Source organism: Nelumbo nucifera, chromosome 5 (assembly GCF_055504915.1).
Source record: "Nelumbo nucifera cultivar China Antique chromosome 5, China Antique-T2T, whole genome shotgun sequence".
Taxonomy (NCBI): domain Eukaryota; kingdom Viridiplantae; phylum Streptophyta; class Magnoliopsida; order Proteales; family Nelumbonaceae; genus Nelumbo; species Nelumbo nucifera.
Genome location: NC_142653.1, coordinates 54220717 through 54239497, shown reverse-complemented (window position 1 = coordinate 54239497; position 18781 = coordinate 54220717). Strand labels below are relative to the sequence as shown.

General features: G+C 41.7%; 1 protein-coding gene across 7 annotated transcripts in view; it reads right to left on the bottom strand.

Annotated features, from left to right (window-relative positions):
* Positions 1-15416, bottom strand: part of LOC104596893 (5'-3' exonuclease family protein) — a 45200-nt gene extending 29784 nt beyond the window's left edge. For 6 of the 7 annotated variants that reach the window (XR_016076457.1, XR_002022627.2, XR_002022629.2 and 3 more), the window contains exon 1: positions 15010-15416. Coding sequence is in view for 1 of the 7 variants with exons in the window: in XM_010258212.3 (XP_010256514.1) it covers positions 15010-15381 (372 nt within the window). In the remaining 6 variants the exon portion in view is untranslated. The remainder of the gene's footprint in view (positions 1-15009) is intronic. The other variant, XR_002022631.2, reaches the window with a different exon arrangement.
* Positions 15417-18781: the final 3365 nt, after the last annotated feature.

The following is an 18781-nucleotide window of genomic DNA, read 5'->3' as shown; positions in this document are numbered from 1 at the left end:
AAATACCCTATTCGTCTCGACTTGCTTTCTGTGAGTCTGTGCATCTTTGGGACTCTCCCACTCAAGGGTCTCTAGATGGTCAATCTCATGCCACAAGGATTTCAAGGTAGAGAAGTAGACAGAAATTGGCTTCTCTCCTTGTTTAAGGCTGTTCACCTCACACTTCAGTTCATAGGCTCTGACAACATTAAGGGGTTGGGAATAAGTTTCTTTCACAACATCCCATATCTCTTTGGTTGTCTTTGCCCACAAGTAATTTCGGCTGATATGTGGCTGCATAGAATTACACAACCATGCCATAACCAAATAGTTCTCTTGAACCCACTTGGTGTATGTTGGGTCCCCCTTGGAAGGTTCTTTCACATCTCCCAAGAGGTAACCCAGTTTTCCCCTTCCTCCAATAGCCATCTTGGCTGATTGAGCCCACTCCAAGTAATTTGACCTATCAAATCTCATAGTTGTAATCTGAAACCCGGTTTCAGATACACTACCATAACTGTTGTTTCCAAAACTACTTTCTCCCTGTCCCTTAAACTCCATCTTTGATCAAGAATCAGTGGCTACAAACTGTTAGAGCCACTATACCAGAAAACTGAGTAAAATCAAGCAGGTCTGAAATCTGATTTGAAACCAACACAAATCTGATATGAAATCTGATCTGAAATCAATCGCCTATCACAGTATATGCAAGAAATCAACTCAAATATGATCTGAAAACAATCGGCATGCACAGTACCAGGCAGCCTGTCAATCTGAGATGCTATTTTCTGAAATCACTACTGTGGGACCCACTGCTGCGAGAGCAGAATTAGGGTTTCAACTGTAGGTCTGAAATAAGTGCTCAGCTGCACTCTCCAAGCAGTCCGCACAAGTGGGACTTGTCGTAGGGTCAATATGAAACCCTAAAACTGATCACCTCTGAGAGGGGGGGAGTTCGGCCCAACAGTCAAACCCTAGAAACAAACTTAAAACAGTTCGGCCTCTCCTTCTAGATAGGTCCAACCTATCTCGACTGATTGCAGTCTCTAAAACTCAATAAGAAAAGACTTACTTATGGATTTCGGTTTACTGCCTTCCAGGGTTACCTGAACCCTAACCTTCGCTGCTTCTTCCTGATTACCAACTCTTTGCAAGCCACGGCAAGTCCTCAACTGCTGCGAATCTCTCCTGGTAATCTCCAAGATTCAGCCGCCGAATACTTCTTCATAAGCTTCCAGCCCTAGCTAGTCCTCATGTGGTCGGCTGGACTAGACACACATGAGAAGCCCTAGATAGGCTCTGATACCAAGTAGAAGATCAAGACTGTAATCAGTCTTGAATCCTAATAGGTTTTAGGTTTACAAAACAGAAGAAAAAGTGAGAGAAAGGAGAAGGAATAGAAGAGAAACAGGAGAACACAAGGGGTTGAAAGGAGGGACAGATTCTAACATGTCTGCCGCCGCCACTCTCTTATTATTTATAGGTTATGTTCAGTACATAATGGAAAGGACAGATCTGCCCTTAGTACTTACATGATAAATAAAGTAAATAAAAACTGAAATAAATAACAACTGAATTAACAAACTAACCCAAACTGACACTACCATAACTGAAACAAATAACTACACATGCTGTCCTACGAACACAGTGGGGACCACTGCTGTGGGGCGCACATCAGTGTTCTCTACACAGAGCCCACAAGACTGATCCAGAATCTGCAATCCCCTTCTCTCCAAGTTTGACCTTGTAAGACACTTGTCCAAAGTCATTGCCCAGACCAGAAAATTCACTTTTGATGGGGAGATAGGATTCCAAATCTGCTTCCAGGGGAAATCTGAAAAACCAGATCTGCTTAACTTTAAGGCCAAAGATCTAACTGTGAAGCATCCATCACCATTCCATTTCCAAAACCACTCATCTTCCTTGCTGCAGACAATTTACCGTCTCTGTAACAGATTCAGCAGCTCCACTACTTCACCTAACTCCTAATCAAACAGATCTCTTCTAAAAAGAGGAACCCAAACTAATAGAGTCTTCAGATAAAATGTAAGAATCAGTTGGTTGGATGCACATTGAAAGAGAAGAGGGAAGGCCTCCACCAAGGAGCTGTCCGAACACCATGGGTCTTTCCAGAATTTTACCCTGTCCCCTCTCCCTATCTTAATGTCACCCCTTCACAAAAATAGGGAAGGCACTTCATTATTCCTTTCCAGACAGAGCAACCCCAATTTGGGAGGGGGATCTTGAGAGTGCCAATCTCCCCAATTTACACCAAACTTGGCTGCAATAAGGCTTCTCCACCAAGTGTTCCTTTCAGTACCAAATCTCCAGATCACTTGCTAAGGAGAGCTGTATTGAACACTTTTAATTTCCGGATTCCCAGTCGCCCCTTCTTCAATAGGAAGACAAACTTGATCCCACTTAGTGAGGTGGATTTTCTTTTCTTCTTCTCAACCTCTCCAGAAGAAGTTTCTTTGAAGACTTTCAATCTTTTTGGCAGTCTTAGCTGGGAGTGGGAAGAGGGAAAGAAAATAGGTGGGTAGATTAGATAATGTGCTTTTAATGAGTCACTCTGCCCCCCACTGGTAAATATTTAGCTTTCCATGAAGAAAGCTTCCTCTCTAACCTATCAACCACAGGGTCCCACAATGCAGCCGAAGTACATTTTGCCCCCAAAGGGAGGCCCAAATACTTAACAAGAAGGGGATCCACTTTATAAGCCAACACTCTAGCACAGTCCTCCAAATTTGCAACATGACCCACCGGACTAATCATGCTTTTACTCAGATTGACCTTTAGACCTGAAATCACTTCAAAACAACACAGAATTCCAAGTAACACCTCTAACTGCTCAGGAACAGCATCAAGAAAACAAAGTGTGTCATCTGCAAATTGGAGAATATTAACTTTTTCCTCACTCATAGCAATTGCAAAACCCTCCCAAAGTCTAGCCTCAGCAGCCCTTCTGGCAAATTGGGTAAGAATTTCCATGAGGCAAATGAAAAGGAGAGGGGAGAGGGGACCATCCTATCTTAGCCCTCTAGAGCTTTCAAAAAAAACTGCGGCCTGACCATTTACCTGAATAGAAAAGTTGGGGGAAGAAATGCAGACTTTGATCCAATTTCTCCACTTTTGACCAAAACTCATCTTTTCCAGCACCAAGTCCAAACACCTCCAATTCACATGATCATAAGCTTTCTCAATATCTAATTTACAAATCAGGCCAGGGGAGTCTTCCCTTCTTCTAGAATCAATAAGTTAATTGACAATAAGGACTGAATCTAGCATCTGCCTTCCGGGAACAAAGGCACTCTGATTGCTTGAAATCACACTACTCATAACTCCTTTCATTCTTTCAGCCAACACTGTTGCCAAGATTTTGTAGAAACTATTCAAAAAGCTTATAGGTCTGAATTTTTTTATACTTATAACTCCCTCTACCTTTGGAATTAGAGTAATAAAGGTGGCATTCAGGCTCCTTTACGGAGAAGCATTCTCATAGAAGAACTGAAAAACATTCATCACATCTTGCTTAGCAAACTCCCAGCAACTTGTGTAGAAGAGAATTGTCAGCCCATCAGGACCCGGACATTTCTCATTCTCCAACATACCAATTGCAGCCTTAACTTCCTCCTCTGTGAAGGATCTCTCCAACCACTGATTTAGATCATCATTCGGGTGCTTGAAGGGAAGATCCGATGGAAAGGGTCTTCTAATCTAGACCAGTTCTCTTTATACAGCCTCTTGTAGAAGCCTGTAGCAATCTGCTTAACTTCAGTAGTCGACTCTCCCAAGTTTCCATCCCATTCCAGCTTACTTATTAAAGAAGACCTGTTCCGAGCATTTGCCATTTTGTGGGATTTCAGCATAGGAATGAAACCCTCATCTTGAAACCATGCATTGTCAAGCTTAAAAGGATTCTTAATTCTCTCTCTCCCACCACACACCAGCTGGATTGGGATGGGACCAGATAAGGATTTGAGTAGTGCAATTTGTCTAAAGTTCCGGAAAGTTTCTTCTCAATTAGAGGACACAAGAAAGCAATCCAGCCTTACCAAAGTAGGATTCTCTTGGTTGTTTGTCCAGGTATACTTTGCTGCCACTAAAGGAAGGTCCATCAGGTCAAAGGAATTAATAGATTCAGCAAACACATTCATGGATCTTGTTCTTCTGGTCAGTGAGTTTTTTTCATCTATTGAGAAAGTCACATTGAAATCTCCCCCAATAACCCAAGGACAGGTTAGGGTACCTCTCAACTCAGCTAACTCCTCCCAGAAAGCAGATGTTTGAATCAGTCGGCTCATATACATTAATAACTTGGCATATCTGCCCCCTGCCAAGCTCCAAAACAGCAGAAATTGAAAACAGGCCAATTTTACAAGCCACCAAATTAGCAAACTGAGGATCCTAGAGAATTACTAGGCCTCCAAAGCTACCTACAGCTGGCTTTTCTCTCCATCTAACCTGCCCACCTCCCCTAATACTCCAGATTACTACTGCATCCACACACTCTAGCTTTATCTCTTGTAACAGGACACACTGTGAATTGAACCTCTTGAGAGCATCGCAGATCACCATTCTCCTTCTTCCTGACCCCAAACCTCTGACATTCCATGATAGAAGTTTCATCTCCATAATATTAAAAACAGATAACAGAAAACTCCCGCCCACTCCTACTTCACCTCTCTACTTATTTCCCCTCGACACCCCCTCACTACTCCTAACCCTGTCGTTCAACCCCCATGTGAGCTTCATCAGTTCCCTACTCTTTTTTTAAGAATTCCCACTTTTCTTGGCTGCAAGCTTCCCTCTCTCTATAAGAATTCTTTGTTCCACCCCTTCCAGATATTTTATTGTTTCATCCTCTAAACCTTCCATTGAAACTCCCAGAAATTTACCTAGTCCCAGCAGTTTAGAAGTAACCCAAGAAGAGGAAGAGGAGGTGCTATTCATCAACTTACCTCCTGGGACCATCGATTCCATCCTTTTCCGTTTGCTCTTTCCTTGGGAGATTGTGCCTTCAAATGTCGCAATCTCTTGATTTCTTTCCAGGCCATTGTCCAAAACAGATATTACAAGAATTGTGCCATCTTGAGGGGGGAAAACTTTCTTGTCACTGACCACAGCTACCGGAGTCACCTCCATACAGTCATCATCAAGCCTCCCCTATCTCCTTCTGACCAGTTGCAAGCGGTTATGATGGCAAGTGTGTGTGGGAACTCTTCTCGCCTCCAGCCCTGAGATTTCTTTCCACCGCTGCTGGCGCCCTGGTGTTCTGGCTAGACAGAGGTCGGCGAACACCCATCGCTTGATTTGGAGAGAGGTTCAACCACCCAAGTCCAAATAGAGTTAGTCTGTCTCGAGTTGAGCCATGAGCAAGAGCATAGGGTTCGCTTACAGCTTTTTTTCCTAGGCCCAACCGACCTGGGTATGAAGTCGGATCTTTCTTCCGGGTTTGGGTGTCTGTCGCCCACTCCATCTCTCCCACCTGAGACAAACCCGTTTCCTGATCTTTTCTTGGTTGACTGTCCAAACTCGAGGCTCCTTGAAATTCCAAAATACATTCTTTAATTACTTCCTTTAGTTTCTCGAGCGTTAGCTCTTGTCCCCTTTCTCCATTTAAAATTTGAAGTTTGAACACGTGCCTCAAAAGGAACCTTTTCTCTTTCATCCTAGCCATCCACATTATTCAAAATTGGACGGTCTCGAACACTATTCGCTCTTCCCTCTTCCTCTCCCCTTCTAGTGACCCAAGGCTAAGCCTACTACGCCTGTATCGCCTGATCCAACGGGAAGCTCAACGTAGAACCCCTCTAGTTTTCTTTTGAGAAGAAACTCTCCCCTTCCTCCTCAAGGACCACTGTTCTTGAGACCTCTGAACCGCCTCCTCCCTTTTTTAAGCTAACTCCAGTCCCCAAACTCTCTTCTCTCCACCTATGAGTTGACGGGAGCACCTCTGACCAGATGCAAACTGAGAAAGCCACCTCTCCCACCACAATCTCCACCTTCTCAGGGATATCGCTGCCCCTTCCCACTTTCATCCTAACCCACTCGCACGTTGTAAAGAGACTGGGCCGAATGGGCCCTAACAGCCTCTCTTGTAATATCTTTTATTTTATGTTGATGGGCCACACTTAATGGGCCTATTATTTATTCTTGTTTATTTCCTTTATGTAACTGTCAAGCTGGCCGCCCACTTAAGGGCATACTAGTCATCATTAATTTTTTAGATCTTAATAAAATAGGGTTAGAGGAGAATGGAGAATTAATTCGACTCCTTCTCTTACCTCTTCTCTTCGCCATCTTCTTCTCTTATACAGTTATTCAGATCTGTTTTATTCTGCTAATCACTGAATTTAAACTTGATATTAGAGGACTGATTTACATCTTGGTATCAGAGCAGGTTTAGTTCCTCTTCCTTCTTTTTCTTCGTTCCTGTACACTCTAAAATCAAGAGAGTGTATGGAGAGATACGTTCTCTATAATATAGAGAATCACTTGCCTAGTTGGTAGAAGGGTTTGGAGAGTTTAGTTCTGGCTAGATTTTGCCAAGAAGTGTTGTTGTTCTGTTGTTGCCCGAAACCCTAGCCGACTAGAGATTTTCGAGGTTACTAGGAAAGGTGAAGCTCGGGTGTGGCACTCTGTGCTTGGAAGGTGTCTTGTGACTGCTAAAAGAGGGCGGTTCAGGTTTGGAAGAGTTTGGGTTAGTCTGGTAGGTGTGACAGCATCTTCTCTCTTCCTCCCATCTGTTGGACGGAGCAAAACCCTAGTTTTTCAAGCACCCAAGTTCTGGTTTGGCTTCAAGTAAGTTTACATAGTCAAAATTTTTTGTTCTTTGATTTCCATTTGATTAATGGAGACATACGGAAGTGAGTTCAAGTAGGTGCCGGTTTCTGGACCTGCCTCAGTAGATTCCGTTTTGTCTGGTGTGACCACAATTAAGCTAGATGGGACGAACTATCTTGCTTGGGCACAGTCTATAAAAATCTATGTTTGTAGTAGAGGAAAACTCGGGTATCTCACAGGTAGTAAGGTGAAACCCGAAGAGACAGACCCTGAATTTGAAAAATGGATGCAAGAGAACTACACTTTTATAGGACGGTTGGTTAACTCTATGCAACCCCATATAAGCCAGCACTATCTCTGGATGTCTTCGGCCAAGGAGATATGGGCCAGTGTAACTGAGACCTACTCACAGAAACTGAATGTAGCCAAAGCGTACAAATTGAAAAGTGATGTGAAAAACCTGAGACAGGGGGAGAAGAGTGTGGCAATCTACTACTCTATACTAAAATCCCTATGGCAGGAAATTGATGTTATGGAGACAGTGGTATGGGAGAGTAAAAAGGATGCTGAGATGTATAGAGAGCTAGTGGAGAGAAATAGGGTGTTTGAGTTTCTCACTAGACTCAACCCTGAGTTTGATATTATCAGACAGAATATTTTGGCCAGGGATGAGGTTACTCTTTCACAGGCATATGCTATGATAAGTAGTGAGGAGAGTAGGCGGCAGGTTCAATTGCAGAATCCACCTATAGAACATTTTGCACATGCGGGAATGAAACCAAAGGGCCCTACTGAGAAGAGAGAACAGGTGTATGAATACTAAAAGAAACCACGACATACAAAGGACACATGTTGGAAGCTTCATCCTGGACTTCTCCTTGATAGGTTTAAGAACAATAATAACCCTAAGAAGGGCAGTCAAGTGGGAAAACCCAAGACTGCTAATGCTGCTACAGTACCTAAAGGGGGAAGTAAGGAGAGTGAAGAGAAATCAACCATTGAACAATTGGTTGCAATGAAGCTGGATTTTGAGAAGTATGGGAGACTCCTAAATCACCTAGAAGATACAGTTTCTTCAGCTCACCCTTCCAACAGTACATCATCCTCATCGGCTTTTGCTCACTCAGGTACTCGTGCTTCTACAAATCATGCTTCAGCTTCAGGTAATCATAAAATCCCTTGGATTATTGATTCCGGTGCATCAGACCATATGACCAGTCTATCTAACCTTTTTTGCTCATATCACCTTCTCTCTGGGAAAGAGAAAATATCCCTTGCCGATGGGTCCCTTGCCCCCATCTCTGGTAAAGGTGATATAAAGACCTCTAACACCCTGTTCTTATCTTTTGTTCTTCATGTCCCTAAGCTTAACACAAACCTCTTATCTGTTAGTAGCTTAACAAAGTCCATGAATTGCAGCATAACTTTCTTTCCCACTCATTGTGTTTTTCAGGACCTGCAGTCTCAGAGGATGATTGGGAGTGGCCATGAGGCGAACGGAATATACTTGCTGAACACACCAGATCAAGCTTTAGGACCACCTTATGGAGTTGCCTTTGAGTCAGTCGTGTCAAAGTCTGTTAACAAAATTTTATTATGTCATTTTCGGTTTGGTTACTTGTCTTTTTCTGCTTTGAGTCATCTGTTCCCAGATATGTTTAAAGGAGTGTCTTTATTGAGTCTTCATTGTGAATCATGTGAGCTGGCAAAGCATTGTAGACATTCCTATTCAATTAGCAATAAAAAATCACTTTCTCCTTTCCATATTGTTCACTCTGATGTGTGGGGGCCATATCACATGCCAACCATGGGGGGTCACAGGTACTTTATCCTTTTTATTGATGATTATTCACGTTACACTTGGATTTATCTCATGAAATCCAAGGATGAAGTACCAGCTATTGTGAAAAATTTTCATGAATTCATCCTCACCCAGTTTAATACTCGTATCAAAATATTCCGCTCTGACAATGCTAAGGAGTATTTTGAAAGAACCCTCTCCACCTATCTTGAAACTTTTGGGGTTATTCATCACAGTTCTTGTTCCAATACTCCACAACAAAACGGGGTGGCGGAAAGAAAGAGCATGCATGTGGTTGAGGTTGCCAGATCCCTCTTGTTTGCATCCCATGTTCCTGTAAAGTTTTGGGGAGATGTTGTTCTTACTGCTACCTTTCTGATCAACCGTATGCCCTCCCGGGTCGTTGGCTTTAAAACTCCTTTTAGTCTTCTCTTCCCGGATGAGGATCTCTTTTCTCTTCCTCTTCGTGTGTTTGGGTGTACTTGCTATGTGCATATTCATAGTCACCAAAGGCACAAGTTTGAACCTAAGGCTCATAAGTGTGTGTTTCTAGGATATGCCTCCACACAGAAGGGTTATTGCTGTTTTGATCCAGTTCGTGGCACCCGCCACAGAAGGGTTATTGCTGTTTTGATCCAGTTCGTGGCACCCGTTTTGTATCTCGGGATGTCACCTTTGCCGAGTTGACTCCCTTCTTTAGTATCTCTTGAGCGAGAGAAATCTGATGAGCCCTTTGCTGTGTCTCCAGTCGTTCCTCTTCCCATCCCCTGCGAGTCCGATCATGGGGTGTCCACCTCTTCCACTAGACCTACCTCGGATATCCCAACTACTCCTCCTCCTCCTTCTGCTCTTACTCTCCAAAGGTGGTACCAAAGGCAGAGATTCAGACATGTGCAGGTTGTTTCCACTCCTTCAGAAGAGTGTCTTGCCGCTCCCATCATTCCTGAGGAAACAGGTCAGCCCTCTACTGACCCATCTCTGACTGTCCCAGACCTTGACCTTCCAATTGCTTTTCGCAAGGGCAAGCGGAAGTGTACAACCCATTGTATCTCCAAACACTTATCTTACAGCCTTCTCTCCCCTTCCTACTACTCCTTTCTTGCCTTTGTGTCTTCCCATATGATACCCAGGTCTGTACCGAAAGCATTATCTTAAGCTGAATGGAGGGATGCTATGATGACTGAACTTGATGCATTGCATAAGAACCATACCTGGGATATTGTGGACTTGCCAGAAGCGAAGGAGCTAGTGGGTTGTAAATGGGTGTTTACCATTAAGTATCACTCCGATGGCTCTGTTGAGAGATTTAAGGCTCGGTTGGTTGCTAAGGGTTACACCCAAATGTATGGTATTGACTATCTTGAGAAATTTGCTCCTGTTGCTAAGATGACTTCAGTCAGGGTTTTACGTTCTCTAGCAGCTACTTTTGACTAGCCCCTACACCAGTTTGATGTTAAAAATGCCTTCCTGAATGGAGACCTGCATGAAGAGGTCTATATGTCTCTACCTCCAGGAGTGTATGGGAAAGAAATGAAACGCAAAGTGTATAAACTACACAGATCTATTTATGGTCTCAAACAATCTCCTCGGGCTTGGTTTGAGAGATTTCGGGCTACTCTTGTCTCATTTGGCTACATTCAAACACAATCTGATCATACACTATTCTTGAAGAAAAATGACTCTTTGGTGACCTTCTTGATTGTTTATGTTGATGACATTGTGGTCACGGGTAATGACATTGAAGAGGCCAGCAAACTAAAAGGATTTCTCAACTCTGAATTTGAAATCAAAGACTTGGGAGATCTTCGGTATTTCTTGGGCATTGAAGTTGCTCGACCTAAGGATGATATCTTCATATCTCAGCGCAAATATGTCCTTGATCTTCTTGCTGAAACTGGTAAACTTGGCGCTAAACCCATCTCCACTCCCATTGATCCTAATCATAAGCTTTCTGCCACGGATGGTAAACCTTTGCCTGATAAGGGAATGTTTCAGAGACTGCTTGGGAAGTTGTTATACCTTTGCATGACTCGGTCGGATATTTCCTATGCAGTAAGTGTTATTAGTCAGTTTATGCATTCTCCCAGAGATACTCATCTAGCTGCTGCAGAAAGGGTTCTGTGCTACTTGAAAGGTACTCCAGGGAAAGGTATTCTGTTTGTTAAGCATGGTCACATGAAGTTGGAAGCCTTTACTGATGCAGATTGGGCAGGATGTATTGATGACAGAAGGTCCACCTCTGGTTATTGTGCTCTGATTGCTAGGAATATTGTGTCTTGGAGGAGTAAGAAACAACCAGTAGTTGCTAGATACTCAGTTGAAGCAGAATACAGGGCAATGGCTCACGGTGTGTCAGAATTACTATGGCTACGATCCCTTCTAGAGAAATTGGGGGTGGACTATGAGAAACCAATGATGCTCTATTGTGACAACCAAGCTGCTATCAACATTGCATATAATCCTGTTCAACATGACAGAACTAAGCACATTGAGGTTGATAGGCATTTCATAAGAGAAAGAGTATTTTCAGGAAAAGTTTGTTTACCATTCATCACATCAGAAGAGCAACTGGCTGATATCTTAACCAAGGGAGTTCCAAGGGGGAAATTGACACACTATATAAGCAAACTGGGCATGATTGACATCTATGCTCAGCTTGAGAGGGAGTGTAAAGAGACTGGGCTAAATGGGCCCTAACAACCTCTCTTGTAATATCTTTTATTTTATGTTGATGGGCCACACTTAATGGGCCTGTTATTTATTCTTGTTTATTTCCTTTATGTAACTGCCAAGCTGGCCGCCCACTTAAGGGCATACTAGTCATCATTAATTTTTTAGATCTTAATAAAATAGGGTTAGAGGAGAATGGAGAATTAATTCGACTCCTTCTTCTCTTCGCCATCTTCTTCTCTTATACAGTTATTCAGATCTGTTTTATTCTGCTAATCACTGAATTTAAACTTGATATTAGAGGACTGATTTACATCTCACGTAATGAGCTCTGTGGGCGAATCGCCAGTTTCAATGAATCCTCCACAAAGATCTCCAATGGCTTTCATGATGCTTGGGCACCGGAAAATCAACAGGAGGCCAAATATTTTGATCCAAGTCGGCTCGGCATTGCCCAGATCAGTCTCAAATTCCGGGTAGAAGCACTCCGTGCTAGCCCCCCACTAGTCAAGCAATAAAGGGTTCCTACCCATCTGCCAAGGTTCATTCTTGAGGACCCACTTTGCTTCGGTCCTCGACGATATGATGAAGAGGAAGAGCTCATCAGCCATTTTCTTCACTCTAACCCCTCCCATTTCTTTGCAAGAACGATTGGCCCATGCTTCAACTTCTCTAACTCCCCCCCCCCATCTAAATCTTCCAACTAAGCAATTGAGTAAAAAAGCTCTTTTTGCTTCCACTCCAGTTGTGTTCGTGACAACTACCAACTTTTCATTTATCTTCTTCACCTCCAATTTTCCAAACTCCAACCACACTCCTACCAACGCCGCCTTACTAAACAAAAAATTTGTCCTCATCTTCGCATCCAAATCTCCCCTGTTGTACCAGTTATCAGCCTCCCATCTTCTTCTCCCTATCCGCCTTCTTTGAGAAAACTCCCATCAAAACATTTTCCACAAGAAGCTAAAGCTACGATCCATTGCCAGAGTTTCGTCTCCGCCACCGGAACCAAGCTTTGGTGATGATTCATGTGATTCTCAAGCAAAGTCATGTTGCTTGCAGAGGTTAGGAGAGGAGATGAGGAATCTTTATGGAAAAAAAATCACTGAAAGTGTTTATCCCTCAATAAGTGACCTAAGTGATGAGGATTAAGCTGGTTTAATAAGTAAAGCTGTGGAGGGTGACATTTGGAAGGTTCTAAGGTTGCAACAAACAGTGAACCTATGACTTTACTTCAATTTGCCAATGATTCCTTGATTTTTTCAAGGCCGGCAGCCATGGACTTGCTTTTCTTGAGATGTTTGCTGATTTGTTTTGAAGTTGTTTCAGGATTGAAGATCAACCTCCAGAAAAGTGAATTGATACCTGTGGGGGAGGTCCCAAACATCACAAATATTGCAGAAGTCTTAGGTTGTAGGGTCAGCTCCCTCCCTTCCAAATTCCTAGGGCAGCCTTTTGGGAACAAACTACAAATCCAAAGAGATTTGGGATCTGGTGATTGAGAGTGTCCAACAAAAACGGGCAGACTGGAAAAAGCTTTATCTTTCAAAGGGTGGGAAGATAACATTGATTCAAAGCATTCTTTCAAATCTGCCTACCTATTTTATGTCACTCTTTATGGGTCATGCTTCAGTTCTAGCTTCTTTAGAAAAACTTCGAAGAGATTTCCTTTGGGATGGTCGAGAGGAAGAGAAGAAGTTTCATTTGGTTGCCTGGACAGTAGTTTGTAAGCCAAAAAACCAAGGTGGTTTAGGTGTAAGACCTTTGAAATAGATTAACAGAGCTCTTATTTGAAAGTGGCTGTGGAGGTTTGCTCTTGAAAAGCAGGATTTCTAGTGATCCATTATAAGTTGTAAAGTATGGAGAAAATGACTTGGGGTGGGGACATAGTTGTCAAGGCGATGCCTAGATGACAAGGCGGCCTTGGGGGCTTGCCTCGCCTAATCACCAAGCAGTTTTGTACAGTTGTCATAAAAAACTTTTATATTCTTAGTTTTTTAAGGTTATAATTATAAAATAAACATTATTGAACTAAAATATTCATTTACAAACATTGCTAAATGCTGTATTGAACCCTCAAAGACTTCAAAACCTGAACCAATAATTTTTTTTCTTCTTTTCCTATAACAGAAATAGGGGTTCAGCCCCAATATTTTTTGAAATTTCTTTTCTTTCTTCTTTTACTTCTCATGAATATGATTGTTGGAATATGTTGATTCTCTATACTTCAACATCAAGTTTATACTATGTAGTTTATGGATAATTATTAAGGAAATGTAGTTATAGAACCTAGGGAATTACTGTAGGATACATGTTTTTCACTTAAAAAAATCCATTGCCTAGGCAACAAGGCACACCCTTGTCGCCTAGCCTTGCCTTGGCACCTTGAAAACTATGGGTGGGAAACAAATCCTGTAAATGAGTCCTATGGCACAAGTTTGTGGAAAGGAATCATGCAGAATAGGGAGTTTTTCAAATTTGTTACCTTCAAAATAGGAAATGCAGAGAATGTCCTCTTTTGGGAAGGCAGGTGGTGTGGCTCTCTACCCCTAAGCCAAGCTTTTCCAGGCATCTATGCCTTAGCAGCTAATAAATCTTCCAAGATCAGAGGTTGTTATGAGGTTTTAGGTGAACAACAGGTTTGGATCCCTAGTTTGTGCACAGAAGTAAATGACTGGGATTTGGAGGACCACTCAAACTTGTTGCTTCTGCTAGAAGGAGTAACACCCCAACCCAACCTTGAAGACAGATTAGTGTGGTTAAGCGAGAGTTCAAATTGTTTTACAGTAGAATCAATGTTTAAAAATCTGGTTGGATCCTCAAATCAGCATGTGGCCTGGGGCTGGATGTGGAAATTGAAGATCTCTTCTAAGGTGATATTTTTAATGTGGTTGGCTATGAGGGGAAGAGCTCAAACAATTGAACTGCTTCAGTCAAAAGGGATGATCATTGTTAACCATTGTTGCTTATGTGGGTCAGCAGCAGAGAATGTGAACCATACTCTCGTACGCTGCAAGTTCTCTGCTGTAGTTTGGTCTCTTTGGGGTCTCTTTGGATGTTCCCCAAGATCTGGAATCTCTGTTCTCATCCTGGAGCTTGGGCAGCCTTTCAAAGAGGAGAAAGGTCCTTTGGAGCAATCTGGTGGTCAGTTTGGAAAGAAAGAAATGGCAGGACTTTCCGTAATCAATCACTGCCAGTTGAGAGGATTTGTGGCAAAGTAAAGAGGGTTTTGGTGAAATGGGCTTCCAATCCACAGCCTGTTCTGTTCAAAGGTTTTAACTTTAGTCAATTTTGAAGCCATTGGGATATAATCATTTGGGATGAAAATGTTGTCTTTTGACCGTTCTCTGGTGTTCTCTTGTGATGTTTGTGCTGGGTAATCTCGATGCTGCTGTTTTAAGGGAATCTCTTCCTTAGCTTTTTCTTTCCAGATTAATAAAATTTTCATTTTCACCTCTCAAAAAAGGGCTTTATTCTCTGATCGCATTCTAGACAAGTCAGAAGCAAAAAAGGCCAAATGCACCAAAATAGGTCTTCTAAGATTCCGTCAACAATTATTGTGATTGCTCCTAAGGTCCTGAACTAATCAGATATCCTTCATTCTCATTCATAGGGCAGTCCATCAATCAATTCAAGTACAAGCTCAAGTCCAATTAGGGGCAAAACAGCTCAATATAATTTCTTCTATAAACAAGCAATTACATTGATGTCTGGGAATAAATGATTAACAATCCAAATTCAGGAAAAAAAAGAAAGACGGAACAAGATCTTACAGCTATAACTGGGTCTCGGTGGCTGACTTCGGAGAAGAGGAGAGAGATCCAATGAGCGAAAGAGCGTAAGCTGGGCTTACTTCCTGTATAGCAGAGAGGATTCACGTCCAAAAAGAATATCCGTCGTTTGCTCTTGCTCTTTCTCATGTCGTCGTTGTTGCCACAGCAGTTGGTGTTCTTATTGAAGCCTTGGGGCAATAAAAACCCACTACCAGTTTGTTTCTGGGAAGAAGAAGAAGAAGAAGAAGCAGCGGTGGCTTTCCATGGTATTATTGTTCTTGGTAGTGATGTTGTTCTCCTCAGAGTTCTCCATGGCAGAGAAACTGAAGGAGTGGAGGTGAAGGAAGCAGTAGCAGCAGTAACCTCGACCATCTTTCTCTAATCTTTCAAGTAAAACTTTCGATACATCTATACTGCCCCGGTGGTAGGAGTGCAACCGTGAAAAGCGGGCAGGTTGGGTCGATTTGAGTGTGAACCCGGGCCATGCAAATCTCCGGTTTAAACTTGAGCCAACTTAAGGCCAATTTCAAATTTATACCCAGGTCCAACCCGAACCTCACCTCACCCAACACAACAAGAACCAAAGCTCGGCTTGGATTGGTTGGGCCAGGCTTAGTCGAGCTTGAGTTGGTCGGGTTTGATAGAACAGATGACTTAAAAAAAGTGTTTATAAAACTTCCATTTACTTCTCTCTCTTATGTCTTATCCTGACTTTTCCATCATCTATAAAACAACCCCCCTTCTTATATTTGTAGATAAGAAAGGAATTAATGTTTTTACTTTATTTCATTTTCTCCATTGTGGTTTTATCTCACTTATCTAAGTATTTGCATTTTTGCTACAATCATTTATTGGATGTATTGCTTTTTGATTTAGGCGAACACTTTATGCTTCATACAACATAATTAGCACAATAAGTGTTTCATAGAATTTTCCTTTTAGTTAAAATGGTATTCACCTATCAAATAAGACTTCGGGTATAGTCCTCCATTTTTCCCATCTAGATGACATTTTTCTTAATTTCTCCTTTGTTATAAACTATTCAACCAAGGTAATGGAATTATAATAATAATAATAATAATAATAATAATAATAATAATAATAATAATAATAAAAATAATAATGATAATAATTATTATTATTATCATTATTATTTTTATTATTTTTATTATTATTATTATTATTACATTCTTTTTTTACTCATTATTACATTTTGTTTTAGTCATACTTATTGTCATATTATTTTAAAATTTATTGTTTTTGATATAGTTATTCATAAACCTAATTTTGAATTTATCATTTGTTAATTTCATCAATTAAAATTTCAAAAGTAAACTTATTAGTTAATCAACTCATATTAAACGGTTAGTGAAAAATATGTTGGTGGATGAATTAAATAGCTGGTAGGTTGTGAAATGAGAATTGAAATAGAAGAGAAGAATAAATCAAGGGTGTTAGTTACATGGATCATTTCTACTATATTGTGGTAACCAAAGTTATGTTTGGTTTGATAGAGAAATAAGTGAGGAACATAGAAAGTTAATGGAAAAATCTTACAACTTTTTACTCTTCTCTTATTCTCTATCAAACCAAACACAACATAATATTAATTTGATGGAAAAATCTCTCGGAGCACGTACTTGTCCTCCTCTTGGCGGAGGCATCAGAGGTAGGGCAAGGTAAAAGATATTCTATACAACTTTCCTTCAAGCAAGGTGTAGTAGGCGGCTTACCGTCAAACTCATCTGGTTTGGTTTCTGTCAGCAAGCAGCCGCTCGATCAAGAGGAAGGCGATGATGGGGTCCATACAACAAAGCCTGGCCTGTATTGGGAGCATTTGGACTTCTTCGATGCTAGGATGAGCTAGCTTTTCCACACGGATTGTGCGGTCGAGGGCTGCAGGTCCTTCACGAACTATAGGTTGGTGAGGAGGGATTCGTACTCGGCTTCATTGTTGGAGGTCTAGAAATCGAACCTCAACGCGTATTCCACTTCGGCGTTGTTTGGAGTGAGGAGTATGAGGCCGGCTTCACTTCCCTTAGAGTTGGATGATCCGTCAACGAACAACTTCCAGGTAGGTTGAGGTTCATCAGCTGGCCGAGGCCTTTCCTCCTCTTCTAGGCCTCGGTTGGTACTACAAGTCAAATTTTGACAGTTCGATGGCCCACTTGATCAATCGTCCTGAGGCCTCTGTCTTGGTGAGGACGACTTTAAGGGGTTGGTTAGTCAGGACCGTGATGGTGTGGGCTTGAAAGTACAGCTTGAGCTTTCTAGTCGAGACCACTAGGGCAAAGGCTAGTTTCTCCACTTCGGGGTACTAGGTCTCAGCATCGTAGAGGACCTTGCTGATGTAGTAGATCAGTCTATGCACTCCATCTTCCCTTATCAACATTGAACTGATGGCCTCGTCCCCCGGCCGAGAGATTCAAGTACAACACATCTCTTGGAAGTGGCCAAGTGAGGAGGGGAGGCGAGGCGAGGTATGACTTTGGTTTTTCAAAGGCGCGCTGGCACTCTTCCGTCCACTGTAAGTCCTTCAATTTCTTGATGGCCCGGAAGAAGGATAAACAGTAGTTAGCTGACTTCGACATGAAGTGGTTGAGTGCAGCCACTCGACTAGTAAGCCTTTGGGTCTCCTTGATCGTCCGAGGTGGTTCCATGTTGAGCATAGCTCAGATCTTTTCTAGGTTGGCCTCTATACCTCGCTATGTAATGACGAAGCCTAGGAACTTGCCTGATGTCACGCCGAAGGAACCATGGTTTTTAAAAACGAATCGGAAACAAAACCGGTTAGGGGACCGGTTTCCGGTTAAACGGTTTAACCATCGAGGTCAAACGGTTCGACCCATGATGTCATAAATAAATTAAAAATAAAAAATATTTTATAAATAATAAAAAATAGTATAAAATTAAATAAAAATACAAAAAATAGAACCGTATAAATAAAAATAATACATTACAAAATACATAAAAAATATAAAAATAAAATACAAAAAATTCTAATAAATACAGAAAAAACACAAAAAAAAATAAAAATAAAAATAAAAAAACAAAGAAATAAAACAAAAAATTGCAAAAAATACAGAAAAATACTCTAGAATGTTAAGTCCTAAAATGCAAAAATCCTTGACCTAAAATCAAGATTCATAGAGATAGATTCCCCTCGCACCAAAATAAAAGGGGAGAAATATGAGCATTCACTCTAGAATGTTAAATTGCTATGCAACCAAGATTGATCTATAAAAAACTTCAATAGACATTAATTTTACCTAATTGATCAAAAAAATTACTCTAATTTTTACCAAGAAGTGCTACAAACTCACCTATCGTAAAGCTTGGAAGTGTTGCAAAATGCAAATTGCAAAAAACGCTAGTCGTTGCCGAAGGTGCTGGCCGCCATTGCAAACTTGCTTGCCGCAAAGCCTGGAAGTGAGGTAAACCGCAAAAAATGCTGGCCGCCGCTGCAAACTCGCCGTTAGTCGCAGTTAGTCGGTGTGTGTCGTCGACGAATGCTGGAGGTGCTGACCGCCGCAGGTGGTCGGTTGGGTGTGAGGGATGGTCGCCGCTGCAAATTCGCTGTCGTTGGTCGTTGTTAATCATCGTTGGTCGGTGTGTATCGCCATTGAATGCCAGAGATGCTGGCCACCGTAGGTGGATGGTTGGGTGTGAGGGCTAAGAGGAGGGAAGAACGAAAATGGGGTTCTAACCCTACATTCGATTAAATGATTTGGGATGGGGATATTAAAGGAATTTTATTTTTTGTTTTTTATTT